Here is a 24,136-nt window from a genome sequence, read left to right on the forward strand (position 1 = left end):
AACACACTTTAAAAGAAAAATGAAAGTCTCACAGTGTATTCCCATTTCATTTATTAGAACGCCCTGTCTATCTAGGACTGAGATAAGATCTGGTCTGAAAAGAGCACTTGTTTTTACTATATTATGTGAATGGAACAACCTAACAGATGACATCCATAGAGTTGAGTCACTGGAAGATTAAAGACATGTTTTTTTACTGCTTTATATGGGGCTTGAATTAGGGAGAGGATGAAAGACTTTGATTTGTGATTTAGACAGACTATATAATTGTAAACCGCTCAGGTACGTACCATAATGGGCAGTACATCGCATTAAATAAGGTTGGAAACTTGTATTTTAAATTGTTGTACTGCTATTATACAACTTTACGAGCAGCTTTGATACTTGCGAAAAATGAAGAATCCATTTTTAAATGGTTGTGTAGCTCATAAATCCTAATACTTTACTTCTCTCAAGCACACTATAACCCAGTCCTCAGGTTTTCAGGATACTTGCAATGGATATACAGTACATGAGAAAGATTTGTGTGCACTGGAAGAAGTGCATGCTAATATTGTATCTCATAATATAACATAACATTGTACTTGTTGACTACGTAACCGTAAGTTCAACGCGGTTTACAAAAGATTACTAATAATAAACAAAATACATGGAATAAAGAGTTACTTAGTCAAATGCTTAGAAAATAGATAGATCTTCAATTGATTCTAAAATGTTTATAAGAGTGAGCTGTGAGCAGTAAAGTTCAAAATTCTTTTATCGTGAAGAGCTGCTTGAGGCGCCAAACGGCCTCTTTTACAAAGCTGCGCGGCAACAGCCCCGAAGCCCATAGAGATTTAAAGGGCTTCGGGGCTGTTGCCGCGCAGCTTTTTAAAAGAGGCCGAAAGTGTGATTGAGAAATTTTTTACTTTTGCAACCCTGGACTGAAGGAGAATTAAATAAAGGATGGATTCTTCTACTGTGTCTGTAGGAAGCTAGGGAAAATCTGTTAACCAAATTAAGAGAGGCTGCCTATTCATGGTGGGTGTCCTGAAAACTGGAAAAGACAGCGCCTGAGGATTTTATAAAGTCATCTTTTCAGTCATAGAACCCACATTGTGGAACTCCCTCCCCACGAATCTTAGACAAGAAACTCGTGTTTCTTTTTAAAGACGCCTTTGAAGTATAGATCCAGATCTTGATTCCAGCACCATGAAATCCCTTTTGTTTTCCCCTTTCCTTGACCATTTATTTTATTTTTATGAATAATGTAACCCTCAGAGAGTGAACCAATTAGAAAGTAAAGTGTTGAATCAGGAAAAAAAACAAAAAACTTGAGGATTTGGGAGCACAAAATCAGCTCCTAATAAAGGAAAATGGGAATTTTAACTTTAAGATAGAAGTCTTGGAAAATTTAACAAGAAAATAGAATTTAAGATTGATCAATTTTCCTAAACTACCTACAGTTTCTGCGTCAGATGATATCTTCTGGAGGTTCTGAAAGTCCCACAAAACTCTTTTCCATCCATTTCAAAAATCTATTACATTTCCTTGGGAAAGACGACGACTCCGGAAGACCAGCAAGAACCACAATTAGATTTATTGGGCTTGACAAATATTATTATTATTATTTTTTTAAATAAATCTGTATTAATTTTCAATTCAAGAGCAGTGCAATCAAATATACATACAATTAACTTCATAAACAGCATTTACAATCAAGCAGAGAATATTACAAAATATTCCCTCTAATTCAAGAAAGTGCATTAAATTATACATACTTATAAAAGCAGAAAACAGCACTTACATTTGATCAATGAATACTACAAAATATATTACCCCCCTCCCTGGATGTGCAAATCAAATAGAAAATAAAGGCATAATTCAACTAATCAGAATTAACAAAATTTGTCAATGGACCCCATATTAATTTAAATAACTTATTATGACACGATATTTCTGAGTTCATTTTTTCATATAACATAAACATAAAGATCCTCACCAAAAGGAAAAATTAAGTCTGTTCCAATTTTTCCAGTGTTTAGTTATCATCTGCATGGCTATCCCAGTCATAATGATAAAAAGAGTCTGTTTTTATATCTTTCTAATGGAGGTTTAGTTATTAATAATGTCCCACAGATTACCATCTCATAGGATAACGGAATTGAAGATTCCAGTATCAAATTAATTTGTCCCCATATTGATTTCCAAAAGTTGAGTATCAAGGGACAACAGAACAACAAATGATCCAGTGTCCCTATTTCAAGATGACAGTGCCAGCATCTGAATAAAAAAACTAAAACTAGTCTAAAAGATATTTGGAACAGCATCTGAGACAGTCTTGTTTTTTTCTGTTACATAGAGGTTTTTGGACCCCAGTTCGTTTACAAAACTTGACAAATATTCTTGAAACATCAGAGTCAGAACAAATGAGTGTGGCTACACTCTTTGTTCAGCTGGCACTTGATTCAGATAGAGAGTGGTTATTAAAAATGTATTTTAAATATAAAGATGTCACATTTCTAAATAAAAAAAATAGAATGTACCCAGACGTCTCCAGAATAACACACAAAAAAAGAGGAAACAATTTTTACTTTTGAGACCCTGGGTTCTAAAACTGGGAGCTACTTTTGTATTAAGATTCCCGTGTAAATGTTTGGTTAATTTTAAAGGAATTAGGTACATTTTCTTTGATTCCACACAGTTATCTAGATTTATTGTAGATCATGGAGTACTGATAGCGAGCACCCCTACCAGTAGCCAAGTATAATGCTCGTAATTAGGAATTTTGGGGTCCACTTCAGGCTGCCTTCTTTTTTTTCTTTGTTTCTTTTATTATGATGTTATAAATAATATCTAACTTTTTGTAAACTCCTTCTCTAAGGATTGTGGGCTAATGTATGGTAGAAGCGTGGAGAGGCATAATAATAAAAAAAAGTCTAAGTCCCCTTTTGGCCTAAGGCCCTAAACGTTGAAAGTAGAAGCATGTGCTTTGTGAAAGTTCTTAACCAATTTCTCCTTTTTATTTCAGGTATAGAGTGCCCACGAGGAGCCAGGAACATCCCCAGTGGAGTTCTTGAGGGAGAGCCTTTCAGCGAGGAAGCCACCCTCTTCACCAAGGAGTTGATCCTGCAGCGAGAGGTAGGGCTGAGGTGCAGCATCTTCTTTTTCCACATTTGTGTTGGCAAACAGGGCACGTTGTTCTCATTTTTGGGTTCTCTCTCAACAGATATCAACTGCTGGGTGAATTTAATACAAAAGCAGGGTATGAATCCTTGTCAAAGAAATGTGTAGTTGTATCATGGGTGAATACAGTGAGAGCTATATTGGCACACAGGGTTGCATGTACAAATAAGAAGGTGCTGTGGCTTATGTCTTATTGGAGGGCATGTGTGAATATCAGGACAGTTGATTTTACCAACATTTTGCTGTGTTAAGTTTAGTTGGTCTTTAGCTGCCCTACTTTAATTTTCTTATCTGGTCAGTCTCTCTTGATTTGCCTCAGAAATGGAGCCACCAGCATGCTAATACTACTAGTGATCCTATTTGCCAACTGAAAGTTCTCTGACTCTACTAAGGTAACTGTGCTTTAGGACTTGATAACATGAGTGTCAGAGACTGTAACTGACTGCTGTGAGTAAGCACGTTTTATTAGAAGAATCTGTGCAAAAGCCTCTCTACAGAACATCCAGTCCTTTGATTGCCAAATGAGGGTAGGTCTTGGGTGGGTGCGTTTGCTCTGAATAACTACATGAACAGTTTTTATACTCCTCAGCAATTTTTTTCATCTCTGTGGGAGACCAAGGAAATAATTACCAGACAAAAAAGTATAGTTTAAAATCAAGGCCTTGGGAGTTCTTGGCATCCTACTAACTGGTAGGGTACCAACCAAGAATCTCCCCGAATTACAAGTGACTGTCCATTTTATTAGGTATATGACATCACAATTCAATATTAAACATATGTAGTTGGTACATCTTCCAAATGGATTACAATTGATAAATTGCATACTCCAGCAATGTTCTTTTGGTTAGTTATGATGACATGATTTCTTTCATTAGTAATTTTCCCTAGCAACAATAATGACTTATTTATCACATGATATTGGTTTCGCTTTTGTCAGCTTAGCTTAGGGCACAGTGACCTTTTCCCTGTTCTAGGGCATAGGTACTTCCTCTATTCTAGAACAAACATCTCTTTAAAAACTGTAACATTTGCCAGTAATGCTAACCAAGCAAAATTCTTTTACTGTGACTCTGAAACATTCCTATTTCCTTCAGTTTCATCTTTTATTATCTATATATTAGTGTCTCTTCAGGTTTCCCAGGCAAGAGGTGTCTCATACATATTGGGTTACGGGCCCCCCTTAATATCCTACCTAATACTAGTATGGCCATCAGGTGGTTTGAACATGAAGAGGAGAGATAAATCTGGTTTCTGAAAAGTTGAAGATGTTGAAATCAACGGCAACAAATGTTGTAGAGAGCAGGAAGAACAGAAAGTTAGCAGAATGTGCGTAGTTTTCCTCCCCTGTTGGATTGTTGGCCAGCTGGTGACTTTAGAATATAAAGCTACAAACCCTTTACTTTTCTTGAACACTTTGGCAAGCAAAGTGCAGCTGCTCGAGTACTGTGCTGAAAGGATAATTGAAGAGCAAGGCAATGTGGGATAGGGACATATACTTGGAAGAAATGAAGTGAGCAGAGGAAAGAAAAGGGGCGGGGGGGGGGGGAGACAGTAGCTACTCTAAGCCTAAATAGGTCCTCTCATTTTTCTACACGTGTATCTCCATCTGCTGTGCTCTTAATTTGCCACCAGATCTAGGTTTCCTTCCCTAGAAGTTCTAGTATCATTTCTCACTCATTTATGTGGCATCAATATGGCCATTTTAAACAAGCTGTTCATATAGGAGGAGTGATGTGAGCATGCAGGGTGCCTTAATCTCTGCGTGTAGGGATGGAATGGCGTGTCACTGCACATGGAGACAGCATCAGGGTCAGAGCTGCTCCATTGTATTGGAAGACTGAAGGGGCTTAGGGCAATGGTGCATGTCTAGTGGGAGCAAGATGAGGCAAAGATGTAACCGCCTGGCGAAGGACGTAAGAAGACTTGAGGCGGTCCAGAGGAGGGCGACGAAAATGATAGGAGGCTTGCGCCAGAAGACGTATGAGGAGAGACTGGAAGCCCTGAATATGTATACCCTAGAGGAAAGGAGAGACAGGGGAGATATGATTCAGACATTCAAATACTTGAAGGGTATTAACGTAGAACAAAATCTTTTCCAGAGAAAGGAAAATGGTAAAACCAGAGGACATAATTTGAGGTTGAGGGGTGGCAGATTCAAAGGCAATGTTAGGAAATTCTACTTTACAGAGAGGGTGGTGGATGCCTGGAATGCGCTCCCGAGAGAGGTGGTGGAGAGTAAAACTGTGACTGAGTTCAAAGAAGCGTGGGATGAACACAAAGGATCTAGAATCATCCCTCCCCTTTAGAACCACAGAACTCTGGAACAACCTCTCATCCCCGCTCAGAAATTCAAGCTCCTTCCAATCCTTCCGCAAACACTTGAAAACTTGTCTCTTTTCAAAAATCTAACCACCTCCCATTCTCTTGTATCCTGTCCCTCTCTATCTTCTTAGTCCCTCTCCTTTATCCTTTCATTGTAGTTCCTTTCCTCTTAACTCTGTAAACCGTGCCGAGCTCTGCGCTTGCGGAGATGGCGCGGTATACAAACCTAAGGTTTAGTTTAGTTTAGTTTACAATCAGAAAATAAGATTAAATAGACTTGCACGGTCTGTGTCTGTATATGGCCGTTTGGTGCAGAATGGGCTGGGGAGGGCTTCAATGGCTGGGAGGGTGTAGATGGGCTGGAGTAAGTCTTAACAGAGATTTCGGCAGTTGGAACCCAAGCACAGTACTGGGTAAAGCTAAGAAGAAAAAATTAAAAAATTTAAATTGAATCAGGTTGGGCAGATTGGATGGACCATTTGGGTCTTTATCTGCCGTCATCTACTATGTTACTATGTTACTATGAAGGAGAGCAAGACTGTACCATATTTTTTTCAGTGCATCAATACACTTTGCTCAGGTGGGGGAATTACAGAGGGAATGATCAGACAGATATTGGTGCTTAGAAGGTGGGTTAGAGTTTGGAATTGATAACATTGATTCTGGATTTGAATACCTCCAGGGAAGGAGCTTGACCTATCAAGTCAAGCAGTTTTCTCCAGGCATATGGTGCAACAAAGTAGAAGGCGGTTTGCATATGTATATATAGGCGCTTGTTTTGTACCTGGGACAATGGAGGATTAAGACACAGAGACACACACACACACCGCCTTGCAAAATAGTTTATAAAAACTGGCATGATGAGGAAGAAAATTACCTTTCACTGAAGTTTAAACCTTTTATACCTAGTTGGGATTTTCACTGCCAATATGCCTTTTAAAAGTTTAGCAAAATTATTACATCAGATGTCGGGTTTTAAGATTGCTACTCAGATTTCTCCTGACAGTTGATTCCACTGACTGGTAAACTTTCTATTAGATTTTGCTGTGTTCTGAAAACCTGGCTGTCCTTCAGAACTACATTGCATTAATATAGGCTGGACAGCTAGAAAAGGAGTGCTGACTTAACTCTTCTGATTTTCTAAGGATAAAAATTGGAATAGAGTTCTTGAATGTGGGATGGTTTAGAGTAAAGTAATTAAGGGTGTCTAGATAATGATGTATGCAAATTATTATGAGATTGATTACAGAACATATTAAGTTTGAAGTTTAATAAGACTTGATATGCTTCCCTTAGTATGCTGATGGGGCTGGGTACTGTACAGGTGAATGGACTATCAAGTGCTTGATTTGTGTACGAATTGTATTTTTTAAATGATCACAAACATTTTTGACTTTTTAAAAGGTCACTTTGGATGCAAGCAGTGTCTTACTTGTGGTTCACCACATATTAGCATCTCCACGTATTCACCATTATAGGACCCTCAGGGACCCCTGAAGAAGACTCTTTGTTGAAACGCGGACTGTGTTGAGTCCTGCGTCCCTAGTGGACTAGGTCTTTTAAGGTTTTCATGTGGATTATTTTACTTTTATGTGGATGATTTATTGTACCTTTGGAACTTTGACATTTTTCAAATAAAGTCCATTAAAGGAACATTGTCATTCTACAGAGTTTCTTTTGGCTTCTTCTGACTTTTTAAAAGACCTACATCTAAAGAAATGTGAGGAAATTTGTGGTTCTGTTGATAACTTAAAATTTCTGGGTGGCTACACACTGCTCGTGATATTCACCCCTTGTACCTTTATCTTAGGGGGTTTGGTATGGTGTCGGTTTCTTGCGGTAGCTGCCCTTCTCTCTCCCTGGTGAAGGGTTGGGTAGGTTTGGGTGTGTTTATTTTTTGTTTTGTTTTGCATGTGTTTAGGGGAAGGCTGGATTGAAAAAGATGTAAAACTCTTTCAAATAATTGCCGTTTGTTACTTGGACTGAATCTGTGTTTGCTTTCAAGAGTGTTACAATTGTATTGGAGGGGCCCATAATCAAAAAACATAGACGTCCAAAAAGGATCCTAAATCAGCATTTAGACGTCCTAATCACCAGGACGTTCAAGTGCCGATTAAACATCTTTCTGTACGTCTAGCGAGGTGTTCCAGCCTCTGTATATTCAGAGCATGAGGTGGCGTGGTAGAGGCATGTTATGGGCGGTCTCAAGGGTGGGTAAGACATGGATGTCTTGCAATGATAATCAAACATTTTTCAAGGCATCCTAGACGGAACTTCTACGTTTGGGACTAGCCCTGTTTTAGAAGGGTCTAAGTGCCACAAAGGTGACCAGATGACCACTGCATGCATCAAGGTAAGACACCCCCACACTCCCCCGGTGCTCATGGACCCCCTCACACCCACAAAGGTCAGAATACAAACGTACATACCTGTCTCCAGAACTTCAGCACCTGGTATAGGAAAGCTAGTAGAGCTGCATACAGGTGTCTTAAGTAGCCTGGTGGGTGGATTCGTGAACCAACCGTAGAGCAAGTCCCATAAGCCAATCTAACCACTACATTCATGGTGGAAAATGTGAGCCCACCAAAACCCTACTCTGCTGCCATATAGGTGCTACCTACAGCCACGAGGGCTATTGGGGTTATAGACAGGTGGGTATAGTGGGCTTTGGCGGGGCTTTGGGGGCCTCACCATAACCTATATGGGAGTTCTGGTGAGATGTTTATGTGGCACCCTTTTTGTGAAGTTCACAGCAGTGCCCTCTAAGGTGCCCCACTGCTCTGTTGCCATGTCTGGCTGGCCAGTCCATTACAGGACTGGCCCCTCCCATGTCCAAATGGTCTTGTTATGGGCACTTGGAACGTGGATGAAATTTTGGTTGAAAATGTGGCATAAAGATAGATGTCCTGGCGGTCTTGGCGTCCCAATGGCCTAAATGTCCCGATAGAGGTTTTAAAAATATATATTTCTAGATGTATGGTGGTTTGCCTTTCGAAAACAGGCATTTTCTTACTGCTGACTTTGGACGTCTAGTGTCATACGGTCAAATCGGACTTAGATGTATGTTTTGAAAATGCCCCTCCGTAGGTTTAAATTTTTTAAAAAAAGAGACTACATCTAACAAATGTTAAATAAAAGTACACCCGTGGGGGAGTAAGTTATATTTAAGAAAAAAAAAGTCAAGTTTAATGTCCTCTCAAAGTACAAAATGCAGTGAATACTCCAGAGAGCTGCATTGAGTTTGGAGAAGTGCTTGCCTGGGGTAAAAAAGCCTGGAGCAGGACATCTATCTATCCCTGAGCTCCTTTGAGCATTCAGTTTAGGAATTACTGCTCTTTTAACATCACAGTATACATTTTAAAAAGCATGGGATGAACACAGAGGATCTAGAATCAGAAAATAATAGTAAATATTGAAGAACTAAGGCCAGTACTGGGCAGACTTGCACGGTCGGTGTCTGTATATGGCCGTTTGGTTGAGGATGGGCTGGGGAGGGCTTCAATGGCTGGGAGGATGTAGATGGCCTGGAGTGAGCTTTGACAGAGACTTCAGTAGTTGGAACCTAAGAACAGTACTGGGCAGTCGGTGTCTGTATATGGCCGTTTGGTTGAGGATGGGCTGGGGAGGGCTTCAATGGCTGGGAGGATGTAGATGGCCTGGAGTGAGCTTTGACAGAGACTTCAGTAGTTGGAACCTAAGAACAGTACTGGGCAGTGCTTTGGATTCTTGCCCAGAAATAGATAATAATAATAAGAAGAAAAAAACCAACAAATTTTTAGATTGAATCAGGTTGGGCAGAGTGGATGCACCATTTGTGTCTTTATCTGCCATCATCTACTATGTTACTATGTATGTTACTGTATGGGCACTTATCTGCTAAAGCAGCTTCCGCCCTGCATGCTACAACAGGAGTTAATCTGCCCACTCAATGCTTGGGAGCGCACTCTGAGGTAGAAACCTTCTGCTGTTATCACTGCAGTGTAAATATGAAGAAAAATGTGTATTTTTTTTTGTAACTTATTTTTTGACTGCTGAGCAACATATCATCTACGTCTTTTTGTGTCTGTTTTGGTAAAAACCACTACAGTGAAGTAACAGTGAATCAAAAGGCCCCTCCTTACACCCCCCCCATCCCACTACCAGTAAGTGAATAATACATCAATAAGTTCACCTTCATAGAGAACTGTAGAGAAATAAAGACCAGATCTATTCCAGATTAGATTGTAGGGAACAGTACTAGCCTTCAGGGAGTGTTAGTTATCTTTTTTTCTTTTTTTGTGCTTGATATACAGCATTTTCCTATGTATAGATCAATATGTTTTCTGCTCCCGGAAGCTGTGCACTAGTTTAAGATGTATTTAATATATTCCTTCTCTCCATGGGACTTTGTGATGCAGTCAGTGTGTGTGTGAGCAAGGCATTATAAGCAATGTAGTTCTTACATACTGCAGCCACCCCTGATTACTTGTGCAAGCTGTGTTTCTAGTAATCTTTTTCCTAAGACCCCCCCCTTCCTTTTTTTCTCTCATCTAAGCTTGAGTTTTTGTCCTGGTCACTTTTACACCTTCGCTCTGGGTTTGCAAAGGTATGTCCTCGCTCTGCCCCTGTTGGTCTCTTCTCCTCCCGAGTCAGACCATAGGTCCATCATGCCCAGCAGTCCGCTCCCGCGGCGGTCCCCCAGGTCAATGACCTATAAGTGATCTATTACTCTAAAGCATTTTGTATTGTATAGTAACTCTCTATTTGTACCCTTCAATCCCCTTTTCTCACCACCCTCCTCATGCTGCCTTTGTATGCCTACTGGCACATCAGTCTAATCTAATCTTCTATTTGTGCGTCGCTCATACCTATACAGGCTCAAGGCGACTGTAAAGAGAGGTAAGCGGGGAGAGAAAAAGGAGTGAGAGAGAGGAGATGGATAAGTAAGAGGGAGAGGAAAGAGAGAGAAAAAGAGGGGAGAGAGGAGGAAGGGAAAGGGAGAGAAGAGAGGGTAAAGGAGATTAAGTATCGAACAGATGGGTTTCCAGTTTTCTTTGGAAGATGATGTGGCAAGGTTCAGTTCTGGTCTTTTCTGTAAGGCCATTCCAAGTTTTGACTCCTAGGAAGGTAAGCATGGAGTGGAAAACTCATTTATAGTGAAGATCTTTAGTGGATGGGAGATTTAGTAGCATCCGGTTGAGAGTTCTGCGGGAAGTAGAGGCAGTCCACTGCTGGAGGTGAGTTTATGTTTATTAAGAACCTAAAAGGATCTAAGCGGTTTACAATACACAATTCATAGTCATCAAGAGCTCCATTAAAAATAGAAAAGGAAATATTAAGAACAAAAGTTAAAAAGTTTGTTTTTTTTCCATAAAATATCATAGCAAATATCTCAACAGTAACAATTCTAAGAGTAAAACCATAAAACACAGATCACAGTCCCAACCTCTGTTCTAAGTTGAGAAAGCCAATTGGAAAAAATTTGCTTTTAAATGTCTTTAAAAATTTATATAGGATTCTTCTTTTCTCAAGTCTATGGGCAGATTATTCCAGAACCGTGAGTCTCTTCTAGCAGCTCCACCTTCATATTTATTTATTTAAAATTCATTTTATATCCCGTCTTCCCCAGAGAACTCGGAACGGGTTTCAAGGTAACATATATACATAATTAGACGAAAATGAGTTACAAAATATCTTCTCCTTCCTCCATCCTTCTTTCCTCTACCTTCTGCTTCTTGCTTTTGATGGCAGTACCAAATTGAATCCTAGAATCTAGTTTCATCCTTCTCCCTTCCCTCTTCCTCTGTCTAGCTCGGTGACATCCTTTTTCCTCATTGCATATATTGGACTGAATCCCCTGTTGTGAACCTCGGTGCATGTCACTGGGAGCAACGAGCCCCACGATGAAAGAGAGCTGCATTGTTGACCAGTGGGTCTTTTCGGCATGCTTCACCTAAGGAAGAATTCAGAAAAAACTGCTATATTTTCCATATTAATCTTCTCAAAAACAACAATGAAGCAGACCAGATGGTCCTCAATCCTATTTATTTAACAACTCGATACGATCGTGTTTTGGCCCAAAAGAGCCTGCCTCAGGAGTCTTTATACTGAGTAATAAAACCAATGCGTCTCAATCCAGATGTCCAAATGTTGCAGTAAAAACATTTGGATTGACACGTCATTGGTCTTATTACTCAATACAAAGACTCCTGAGGCAGGCCCTTTTGGGCCGAAACACGATCGTGTCGAGTCTGTTAAATATATAGGATTGAGGACCATCTGGTCTGCTTCGTTGTTGTTTTTGTGCCCCTTTCTGGTGTGAAGGTAGTTTCTCCTGTTTGTCTTTTGGCCGTATTAATCTTCTACGTATTCCTCTGCATTAGTGCAATTCAAATTGAGCTGAAAAAGCTTTGAGTATCCAAAGGGGCCTTTTATTTATTGAAGTGTCTCTTTCCTCATAGAAGATCTCTAGAGGCCTAGTTCCATGACACCTACCCAATTTACATTCTGCTGCTGCTGCTCCTCATGCTATTGGGTAAAAATAAAATTGTAAGTCTTTAGGGGACAGGGAGATGTCTGGTGTACCTAAATATACAGTAACTCACCTTGAGCTACTACCAGAGGAAATAAAGGCAAATCCTAAATAAATTGATGCAACTAACTGCACCAAATACTGTCTTTATAAATCTTCCCCCTTCCTTTTGCCTAGTGAGCGTCAAATGTGATTACCCTCACAGGTATCCATGGGTGCAGGAAAAAAAAACAAAAAACCTCTTCTGCTCATAGTTTTTATTCTGAGAATATTCTATCAAGGAGGACCGACTGTAAAAATGAAGGAACGCAGTCAGCAGTGTGAATTTTTTTTCCCCTTTTTTAAAATGTTTGTGTCTGTATTTTATTCCAGTTATAGCGGTTGACTCTTGCCTACATTCTTTATATCACTAATAAAAATTTTCATGGAAAAACCCCCCCAAATCAGTACCGGTAGTTTTTCCACTGCTTCTCCGTGTGCTTTTGGATGAAACTGGCGGTGCTTAGAGGCAAAGGAGGAAGGAAAGGAATTCACAGTGTGATGTTTCTGTCGCATCTACAGGTGAATCATATGTCACTGCAGCTGTTTTGCTAGGAAGAGCTATCGGTGTTAACACCTCTTCCGTCCTGCACTGCTGCAGCGTTTGGCATTTTCAAGTGCCCAGGGTACTTTTAAACTTTTACTCACAGTAATCTGAGCAGTAAAGATGTTGCTAGGTCAGCAGCTTGGAAGCTCTTTTCTTTTTTTGCTAAACATTTTGGTCCTAAGATGGCAGTACCCCACAAAACATTAGGAGTTTAAAAACAAAACAAAACAGAAAAGCAAGCTTTGTTCTGTGTGGGTGTAGTGATGCTACGTCATTTTGGGTAGTTTGGGACCAGCATTGCCGACACTTTACTATGGGAGGCTCTGCCTTATGTAATTGCCAGTTGGCCTCAGTCTGATCATTTTTCAAGGAAATTCCATCTTTTTTTTTTTTTTTTTTTTTTTTAGAAAGCCGAGACAAAACCATGATAGCCAGTACCAATTTCTGCCACTTTTCCTGCTTTCCTCACCTCTACCCTCTTATCTGTTGCTGTAATGTTGACAAGGGCAGACAGGCAGAAGTATGGGTGGGCGTCTTCCCTTCCACTGTTGGGAAGGTGGGGTGGGAGAGGAGAGAGATGTGAGCAGGAAAGTGACTGTAGCAGAATTTGGAACTGGGAACACCTACCCCCCCTCATCGTATCGTCCCACTTGTTTGTGTGCACCTGGGTAATTTGTGCAGCTTTGTTGCAAGGTGTTGGCAAAGATCAATAGCAATTTACCTTTTCCCATATTGATTAAAGTGACTGGGAGAAAAATGACTGGTACAGCAAGGACCATTTGTCATAAAATATTTTGTTTGCCATAAATTGTATAATCTGTCTCCCCCCCTTCCTTCCTCCAAAGAGACTGCAACACTGAACTATACCTCCCCTGCCTCTCACACACCTTTCTCTGTATTCCCACTGAGGCTGGTACCAGCAGACCTCATGCATTTTCTACCTGCTATTGGATAAGGTTTGGGGGGAGCCTGGTGAGACGTCTTGTAGCGGGATTATGTTTAGATCATTTATTGATCTTTCTCTGGAGTTCATGCTTCTCCTGTGCCATTATGACTTTCATTAGAGTTTTCAGGGGAAATAGAAGCAGCTTGTAAGGTCAGGCGCTTGCAGGATCTTTGCGTGCTTAGGCTGTAAAGCACAGCTGATTTGGATGGCCGTTACCCACGTGGAACCACCGGAAGCCTGTTGAGTTTACCAGGACAAAACAAACATGGACTTTCAAGTAAGTCCCTGGTTCAGTGACGAGGCTTTTGATTCCCTAAGCAGGGGTGTGCCTTCGTAACCAGGAGGGCTGATAATGATGCTGTGCCAGGAAGCAGAGTTCAGTGGAAATGAAAAATCATATTTGGTGCACATCCCTTCTCTGCACAAATTAGTTTCTTGTTTTGGCAGTTATTAAGCTTTATTTCATCCATGTGGTCTGACTAAGCGATTTGTCCATTCCAGCAAGTCTTATCACGATGCACAGCCACGTGCCTAGTATAAACTGAGCTTAAATTAAGAAAAGCCTTGCTGTCAAGCCCACCATCCTGTCTCTCAAAATGGGCAGTTCCAGTACCTGGCAAATCCTAAAAAGTAGCTCTTTCCCCAGAGATAAACGATGGCTCCCAACCAGCAATAGACAATCCTTCTTCAATGATCATTTCTATTGTCACCTTCCAGCCACTCCTCCTTTTCCTCTCTTTCTCACAGCCTCTTTTTCTGTGCTTTTTCTCACATTATTAAAAGTCCTTTGTCCCTCTCGGCGCCTTCCCTGCCTAACTACCTCTGCCGTGTGTTTCAGATATGGGCAGGCTGAACGGGCTCTTTGGCCTTTATCTGACCTTGTATTTCTGCGGGAGATTCTGTTCTGTGCTGCTTCTTTTGGAGATTAGACAGGAGGACAAATTTGTCCTGGTCCCAGAGGAACTCAATTTCCCCATCCCTTCCCCGTGAGGTTTGTCGCCGTTCCTGCCCCATTCCTGTAAGCTTTGCCTTAATTGCACAAGCCTCAAACGCTTATGATTGTAAAGTATTTGAGGCTTGTACAGGTGAGGATGGAGCTTGTAGGAATGGGGCAGGGACAGGAAAAGAACTTGCCAGCAGGGGACGGGAAAATGAGCTCCTACGGGGACAGGAAAAAAATTTGTCCCCATGACATTCTCTGTTGGAGATCCTTTTTACCCCCTTCACTGCTAACCTTTTAGGCTTTTGATTTATAAACACAATGTTAGCGCTTGCTGCCTAAATATTAAGTCCGGAGTGGAAAAGAAGAAGGCCTTCCCCCATCATCTCCGTGTTTTGCTGTTCTAAGGGAAGTTCTAAGTACCTATTCTTTATTTATTTATCTTAATTTATTCATCTTATTTTTATTGTATCCTTTAATGTATATTTTCTCTGTAAACCTATATTACTTATAATTTTAATGCATACTATTGTCTATTTTCTGTAAACCGCTTAGAATCCTAACGGAGTTTAGCAGTATATAAGAAATAAATTACATTACATTACATTCTTGCTTTCGATTAGATAGATAAGAAAGAATGCTTTCAAGCTTTGCTTCCTTTTGATTCCTAGCGGCTTGCTTAGTGTCTTGCTAAAGTGGAAGGGGAGGTTTTGCTGTGAGTAATGTGAAATGAGGAGCCACTTTAAAGGCGTAAGCTAGTTAGCTGAAGAAAGCAATGCAGAGGAAGCGTGCAGACGTTTACCCTCGAAGCATACTAAAAATCATTGGGTACCGTAAGGATATGCCTTATTCCTCACCCAGTCCTGTGTTTTATGTTTGGGAATGCACTCTAGACAGACTGCAGGGCTGATATGACTTAGTCTAGACCACGGGTGTCAAACACAAGGCCCGCGGGCTGAATCTGGCCCGCCTGGCTGTTTTATGCAGCCCACAGTGCGATGCGGTCTTTTCATTGCCGCCCCTGGGTGTTTTATCTTCTGGCCGGCTCCCTCCTCCGCACTTCCGCAGTGCACTCAGTGCTCCTTGCAGGTCCCGTGCCTCATCCGGAAGCATTCCCTGTGACGTTGCGATGTCGTCAGAGAGAAGGCTTCCGGTTCGGGCGCAGGACACGCTTAGGAGCCGCCGCCCGTGGCTTTGAGCACACTGCGGAAATGAGGAGGAGGGAGCCAACCAGATGATATACTGCTTGAAAGCTATGGAAGAACTTTCCAGCACAGGACAACAATCTGTCAAAGCCTGAATGGGAACGAGAGCTTCTTGCTGGTCTGATCACCTCTGGACATACTCTCAGACTCGGGAGACTTAAGAACACAGGTATCTGGGGGAGACCCTCATTCTTCTAATGAAGCCCCTCTCCCCTTCCCCCCAGGTTTGAACACGTAGAGCATCAACGGCTACTAGGATTTCACGACTCATAGCCTAATCCCGATTAAAGAGCTGAGAAAGCATGTGTGTAGTCGTGATGGAAGACAGATTCTAATGAAGTACAGAAAAGATTATGGCAAGCCTGTGTAGTTTAATTTTGTGTTGCTACTAAGATTATATTGTGTGTATACATGAAAAATGAATGGGAAAAATGGTGTTACAATTAGTATTGTTATGGGGGTGGGGTCTGGCCCGCGACTCAGCCTGTGTTTTAGATTTCGGCCCCTTAATGTGATTGAGTTTTGACACCCCTGGTCTAGACCAGGGGTCTCAAAGTCCCTCCTTGAGGGTCGCAATCCAGTCGGGTTTTCAGGATTTCCCCAATGAATATGCATGAGATCTATGTGCATGCACTGCTTTCAATGCATATTCATTGGGGAAATCCTGAAAACCAGACTGGATTGCGGCCCTCAAGGAGGGACTTTGAGATCCCTGGTCTAGACTGTTTCACTTTTAATACAAAGTGACTGAGAGCTATATTTTTACCTAAGGAGGGAGCAAAGGCGAACTCAGTGGGAGCAATTAGCACAGAGAGTCCTCTCTCCTTTGCACAGAATCGCTTTCTAATAAGCCTTGGTTATCAGTGAAGTCTCCCGAGAGGGTAAGACTTCAAATTGGTCCACTTGTTTTCTGCTGTTCTTATAAATCCTCTTCATAACAAAAATGTTGACTTCCCAGTCATTTAGTTGCACAGAGGGAACATTTGAAGAAAGAATACACAACCTTTTCCCCCCTGTAAAACATACTTTTTCCAGTTGTTTTCAATTGAAATAAAGTGAATTAAAACACAGCAGGCTTCCCGTCTTTATGCGAAATGAATGCCTCGTTCTGCCTGGGAGATGCAATAAAGCTGCAGAAGTATCAGAGGACACTGTACAAAGTAAACCCTGAGCCCTTTTTTCAACAGAGGTGCAAAAACCTAAATTCCTGCTTCGCAGATATGCACTTTTTTTTTTTCCTGAACTGGAAATGTTTGATAGCCTTAAAGCAGTGATCTCAAACTCGCGGCCCGCCAGGTCCTATTTTGAGGCCCTCGGTATGTTTATCATAATCACAAAAGTAAAATAAAACAGTTTCTTGATCCTATGTCTCTTTAGCTACAAGTTACAATATTATTATTAAGACTTAGACAAAAAGAAAGATTTATAAACTATAAAGAGTTTTACCTCATGAAAAATTGTAATTTCTTTAATAAGACATTAACTAATTTTTCTGCGGCCCTTCATGTACCTACAAATCCAAAATGTGGCCCTGCAAAGGGTTTGAGTTTTGAGACCACTGCCTTAAAGTGTGGTTTCTGGAAGGCATCTGGTAGAAATGGAGCTACTTGAAGAAATGTGAAAAGATTGTCTACAAAAGTTGCATTTTATTTGGCACGATAAGAATTGTTGTTTCCATGCATTTTCGAGGGTCTGGGAAGGTCTGGAGTTGCTTTCTAGTAGCTGCCTGTACCTCCGAGTGGTAGCAGTACAAAATGACACAGAATAAATCCAAAAGAGCGCATTCTCGCTATTCGCTGCAGTTTGGTTCCCAAAAAGTCTTTTCAAACCGCAGATTCACAAATAACAGAACAATGCGTCTAAGGGAAAAATGTATTTATTCTAAAAAAAAATTTCTATTCCACTTAATGTTAGGTTCGTTCCAGCCATACATGCGATTCCTCAAAACCATGGAAAGTGAATAATGGATCCTATAGGAAAAACTGAGTTAGGTTCCTGCATGGGACAGCACTTGACAAAAAACTATATAGAACATTCAGAATGTTGCCAAAATATATATATTTTTTATTTGCAGTACTGCTTGGTGACCATTTTCAGAAGCGAAAGTGAGAGCAAATAAGGCTGATTTTGAAATGCACAGGTCTGTGAATATGTGAACCCTGCGACACAGGGAGGTCACAATTTGTACACCCGTAGATATGTAAAATCACAAATATTGGACACACGGAGAGCAAGAACACAGTGTATTCAGGCCATTTGCTTATAGGATCCAATTCGTGTAAGATGCTATTTGACTTCATGCTTATCTGTATTGGACTTTGCTCAGTTGTTGCACTCGGGAACATTGTACCCTTGTGCGATAAAGCCAGTAGGTATCTTCCAGGTAGGACGATCAACTCCTTGGTTTTGTTTCCTCAGATTTGCAGGCAGTGGGGTAACAGCAGGACTCAACTGACCTGTTAGGAAAACTGAAGCCTAATGGCAACCCTTACCAGGGTGCTGTCTTTCGGCTCTCCAGAACAAAAGGCTGTGGAGACCGATGTTACTCATGTAGACTTTTATTTAAGTAAAAGAGTCAATAAGACATCCACAACATGAAACAGGGGTTCCCTATTTCAAGTTGTGGCTGTCTTATTGACTCTTACATAAATAAAAGTCTACAGCAGCAACATCGGTCTTTTGTTTTGGATTTTCGTCTCATCTGTGGATTTCATGGGTCAAGTTCCTGGTTGTTTCAGCTCTCCAGAGCGGTTCATAGACAACCCCGTGAAAGACAAAGGCGCCGCCGACAACTGAGCGCAAGACGGAGGCGTGCGCCGAAGAAAATTACAGTTTTTAGGGGCTCCGACGGGGGTTTTTGTTGGGGAGCCCCCCCAGTTTACTTAATAGAGATCGCGCCGGCGTTATGGGGGGTTTGGGGGGTTGTAACCCTCCACATTTTACTGTAAACTTAACTTTTTCCCTAAAAACAGGGAAAAAGTGAAGTTTTCAGTAAAATGTGGGGGGTTACAACCCCCCAAACCCCCCCACAACGCTCCCACAACGCGGCGCGATCTCTATTAAGTAAAGTGGTGGGGGGGGGTTTCCCCCCCACGCCCCCCGTCAGAGCCCTAAAAACAGTAATTTTCTGCGGCGCGCGCCTCCGCGCTGCGCTCAATTGTCTGCGTGTGCCTTTGTCCCGGCGCGCTTTTGATCTGACACCCTCCAGAGCAGGAGTCTGGTGCAGTGGAACTGAGTTGCAATGCTGTTGAAAGTGACTCTAGTGCCTGAAGATGGGCGATACAAATGGGATAAAGCTCTAGGTTCTTTTTGAGTTCTGAAGGGTAAAAGATTTCTTGAGAGAACTCTCTCTTTTCAGGCTGCTAAATCGAATGGTTGGTTTGGAAAAATGATGCTAGGAGCTTCCTCCTATCTTGACTTTAGAAAATGATCGAAGACCCAATTAATTGATAAATTTGTATCCTAATTGTATTCTGTCGTCTTTTTAAAAATTGTATGCATTTCTTATGTTTTATTATCTGATGTATTTCCATTTTAAATTGTATTTTATTTGTTGTGATCCGCCTAGAACCATTCCTGGTTAGGCGGTATATGAAAAATAAAATTATTATTGCTATTAAAAGAGGCCCTCATTCTGTGTTGTTTATCTAGGTAACTCATTGAGATGCAAGACGTATCGGCTTGAATATTTAAATTTAACTCTAGTGTGCCTGAGGCCGGGGATTAGCAGCAATCCTGAGAGTTCTGAATTGCGCAGTGCACATTCCCCAAACCTTAGCCTAAAATGTGAAGAGCCTGCAGTGGTTTCTTATGGCTTAAGTGGCCTAAACGGTACCAAAGGCGGTTGCTTTTCTGCAAACCTCTGGCATTTATTCTTCAAGCTGCAGTGCGTCATCCAGATTGATCAAACCGACCAGACTCTCAATGCTTTCTTTTTCGGTCTTGCTCCTAGGTCTCTGGTTTCTAATCAAATTTTTTGAAAACAAAGGCTAGACTTGTACAAACAAAATGTGATGGCAGAAAAAAAAAAAGAAAGACCATATGGCCTATCAGTCTGCCCATCCAAACCAACTGCTCAGTTATACAATCCTGTCTCTCCCCCATTCTTTCTTAAATTCAGATTCTGTCCTCATGGCTACCATCTCTACTGGCAGTCCATTGTATGCATCCACCCTTTTCTGTAGAGTAATATTTCTTTAGATCACTCTTACTACTACTAATCATTTCTATAGTGCTACAAGGCATATGTAGCACTATACATCAAAACCTAGAAGAGACAGTCCCTGCTCAATAGAACTTACAATCTAGTCAATACAGGCAAACTGGACAAGAAGATGCATCAATGCACAGTGCTCAGGTGGGGGGAATTACAGAGGGAATGATAAGACAGATATTGGTGCTTAGCAGGTGGGTTGGAGGTTGGAACTGAAAGCAGCTTCAAAGAAGTGGGCTTTGGGTCTGTTAGAGATAAATCCTGATGTATCGAGTCAGGATTCCGGAATGTTATTCTTCTTTAAGATTCTGGAGTGCCGCTATTTGGAGTCCCCAAAGAGCAGCAAGATTCCAGAATGTTAGAGTAGCAACATTCCATGAAGAATCTCCAAAGAGTTGCAACATTCCATTTCTATAGCGCTACACATCAAAACACAGAGACAGTCCCTGCTCAAAAGAGCTTACAATCTAGTCGAGACAGACAAACTGGACAAGGTGGTGCATCAGCACACAGTGCTCAGGTGGGGGCATTACAGAGGGAATGATAAGACAGATATTGGTGCTTAGCAGGTGGGTCAGGCATTTGGAATTGATTTTATCCTCCTTTCACCCTCATTCTGTGACACTTCATTTCAGAAAGAGGCTCTTTTCCTTTACATTTATTCAGTACATTATTCCCATACTCTCCTATTATGCCATTCTTCCAGTATATACATCCTCTATAATAAAATTCTAAGCGTGCATGTGCACTTAGGAGGCCGTGATCCCTGCCACCGTGATGTGTGCTTCTGTGGCCGTATTCTATTTGCAGTGCACGCGACAGTTTTAGCGGGTTACACGAAAAGAAACCCCAAAATGTTGCCATTGGAGACAAACAGAAAACGAAGGACCGGAAATCGAGTACCCTGGAGCAGGAGGACAGGGAGAGAGTGTGAGCGTTGGAAATAGCTCCACATAAGGTAAAAGGAAGGGATAATGGCCACTGTTGGACAGGGGGGAGCAGGGAAGGGGTGCTGTTGAACAGGGGGGAGGTAAAAGTTAGGGAGAAGCGCTACTGCTGGACAGGGGGAGCAGGGAAGAGGTGCTGCTGGACAGGGGGGAGGTAAAACCAATGAAGATGGGCTACTGCTGAAGAGGGGGAGCAGTGAAGGGGTGCTGCTAGATAGGGGGGAGGTAAAATAAGAGAAAAGGCCTACTGCTAGACAGTGGGATCAGAGAAAGGGGGGGTGTTGCTGGACAGGGGGGAGAAAAAAGTAAGGAAGAAGGGCTGTTAGAACCCATTAATGTAATGGGCTAAAAAACTAGTATTTAAATAAGACTAGAGACTTCGATCTGTTTATGTAGAGTTTTTGTCAAAGTGCTTTTCTAACCTCTGGTGTAATAAAGCAAACGATGTACTAAGGAGACCTTGGGAGAGTCTTGATCAGTTGTGTTTTGAAAGCGATGAGTGTTCATTGAGTCAGTGCATTAAGATTGAACTCTAGACATTTATAAGATATTGGGACCCTTTAAACCAGGCAGAATGTCGATATGCTTTAGAAGTAAAATATTTCAAGAACATTTCTAGTTCCACAACTCTGGAGTGAAAAGACAGATCATCACTCTTGGTATCTGATTTGCTTGGCTATTTCATAATGAAAATATGTAAACTGAGACCTAGGCTCTTATGTGACTTTCTCAAGGTTACACAGAGATTCTGTGAAAGAGCTGGGATTGGCACCGAGATCTGGGGAGCAATGATTAGACAGGTGGTAACGATTTCACTATTAACGGACAGCAAATGTCTGTTTCTTACTCTCTTGCTTTTATTTATTTAAGTGAAATGATGTGGTGGCCGTGTTAGTCCATAGAAATAAAACAAAAATAAAGTAATACTTTTTTTAATTCTTTATTAATTTTCAAAACTTCAATAGTACAATGCAGCAAATGTAACATATAATAATACAATAAAAGAACATTCAACTTACACATGTTCTTAATCAACCATTTCCCCCACCCACCCACCCAATGATTATTCAATAAAACACAAAAACATAGATTATCGCAAAAAACCATACCCTATTCTAATTAATGATATCTTCCCATCCATTCACCCACCCCCAAATGTAAATACCCTAAAACAAAACTAAGACAGAAATAATCCCCCTCCTTTTCCTGGATATGTACTGGGCTTGATGGACCTTTGGGTCTGTCCCAGTACGGCAATTCTTATGTGACTCAAGTATAGGACAATCGAGCCATTGTGACATCACTGGTGATGTTGGCTCTTAGGCATTGGTGGAATGAGGCATTATGACATCACAATCTGAGCTCTGGAATGTTGCTACTCTGGGTTTCCACCAGGTACTTGGGACCTGGGTTGGCTACTGTTGGAAACAGAATTCTGGGCTTGATGGACCTTCGGTCTTTCCCAGTATGGCAATTATGTTCTTATGTGAGTTAAATATAGGACAATCACTGAAGTGTCTGGCTCTTATGCAAAGGTGGAATGAGGCATTATGGCATCATAATCTCAGCTCTGGAATATTGCTACTCTCTGCCAGGTACTTGGGACCTGGATTGGCCACTGTTGGAGACAGGATTCTTGCCTTGATGGACCTTTGGCCTGTCCCAGTACAGCAATTCCTATGTTCTTATGAGAGCCAAGTAAAGGAAAATCAAACCATTGTGGCATCACTGGCTCTTAGGCATTGGTGGAATGAGGCATTATGACATCACAATATCAGCTCTGGAATGTTGCTACTCTTTGGGTTTCTGTCTGGTACTTGGGACCTGGGTTGGCCACTGTTGGAAACAGGATACTAGGCTTGATGGACCTTCGTTCTGGCCCCATGTGGCAATTCTTATGTGACCCAAGTATAGGACAATCAAGCCATTGTGACATCACTGATGAGGTTGGCTCTTAGGCACTGATAGAATGAGGCATTATGACATCACAATCTCAGCTCTGGAATGTTGCTACTCTTTGGGTTTCTGTCTGGTACTTGGGACTTGGGTTGGCCACTGTTGGAAACGGGATACTGGGCTTGATGGACCTTCTGTCTGTCCCAGTATGACAATTCTTAGCGGTATATAAGAAATAAATTACATTACATTACTTAGCACTCTTTACTGATGCGACTGCTAAAACTTCATGAGTTTTGCCATTTCACTGCACATCAGAAATTGTTAGTTTTCACAGGTTATAGAAAATGACCTTGTCTTCTTGGTTTTTGATCATTAATTGGGGAGGAGCAGCTTGCTTCATAGTGGCAGACTAGGAACTGGTCAGGGTTCAGAAGTAGTAGCGTCCCAACTTGTTCAGAAAGAGCTATTTTAATGCAGACAGAGCTACAGTCTCTGCATTGATCTTTTTGCAAGGAGGCCTTTTCCCCGAAAAAGAATTAACATCTGCACGCCGCTCATCTTTTGAAAGTCATTCAGTGTGCTGCCGAATTGACTGTTTATTTTAATTTTTAAGTGTCTCTTGTGATCTGCTGATTCCGTCTGGGAGCTGGTGTCTGCGGCCCTGAGATGAGTGCTAGAAATCACTCATCTCTGCATAGATGGGTGACTGGGGAAGGAGCGAGTGGGGGGATTGCAGAGCATGCTGCAGTGCAAATGACTGTGCGCGTACTTTTTTGGGGTGGTTTGTAGGTGCATACATAGGTGTATCCCAAGCTTGCCTGCAGCAGCAGGAAGTCACAGTAAGGGATAAATATATAATATATGCACACACAGAAACGACGGATAGTCTGAAGGCTCATGTAGTCTGCCCAACTCCATGGATCACAGCTGAAGTATGAAGAGAGGAGGGAGAGCAAGTGCAAAGCTCCGACTGGATTGGGTTGTATTTTTCTTAAGATAAGGCTGCAGAGCTCTTTGAAAGGAAAGCTCTGTGTTGCCTAAGGTCTCCAGATGGTTTCAGGTTTTTTTCTAATATTCTCTATTAATTTTTTTAAAACTTACAATAAGTGCAACAGCATATAACGCCATTTTATACTTAAATACATCACTTAATAGCCTGTTAAAATCTAATCCAGGTCCCATATCCCTCCCTCCCCCATATTCAATAACGTTCTTCAAACATAAGAAAACATATAATAACCCCATATTATTTGCACTCATAAGAAAGCCAAAATACCCTCCCTCCCCACCTTGGATGTGCACATTTAAGGGAAAAAAATGATATTACTTATAATGACTGGTGTTGCCATTCAGCAAATCACATATAATTGGAAGGATTGGAGGAGATTAAATTACAACTTTT

The 24,136-nt window shown here is 41.4% G+C and overlaps 1 protein-coding gene across 1 annotated transcript in view; it reads left to right on the top strand.

The window, feature by feature from the left end:
- Positions 1-24,136, top strand: part of SND1 (staphylococcal nuclease and tudor domain containing 1) — a 1,352,488-nt gene that overhangs the window by 696,664 nt on the left and 631,688 nt on the right. The window contains exon 16 of the mRNA XM_033959404.1: positions 3,011-3,120. Coding sequence (XP_033815295.1) covers positions 3,011-3,120 — 110 coding nt within the window. The remainder of the gene's footprint in view (positions 1-3,010; positions 3,121-24,136) is intronic.

The sequence above is a fragment of the Geotrypetes seraphini genome, chromosome 9 (assembly GCF_902459505.1).
Source record: "Geotrypetes seraphini chromosome 9, aGeoSer1.1, whole genome shotgun sequence".
NCBI lineage: Eukaryota > Metazoa > Chordata > Amphibia > Gymnophiona > Dermophiidae > Geotrypetes > Geotrypetes seraphini.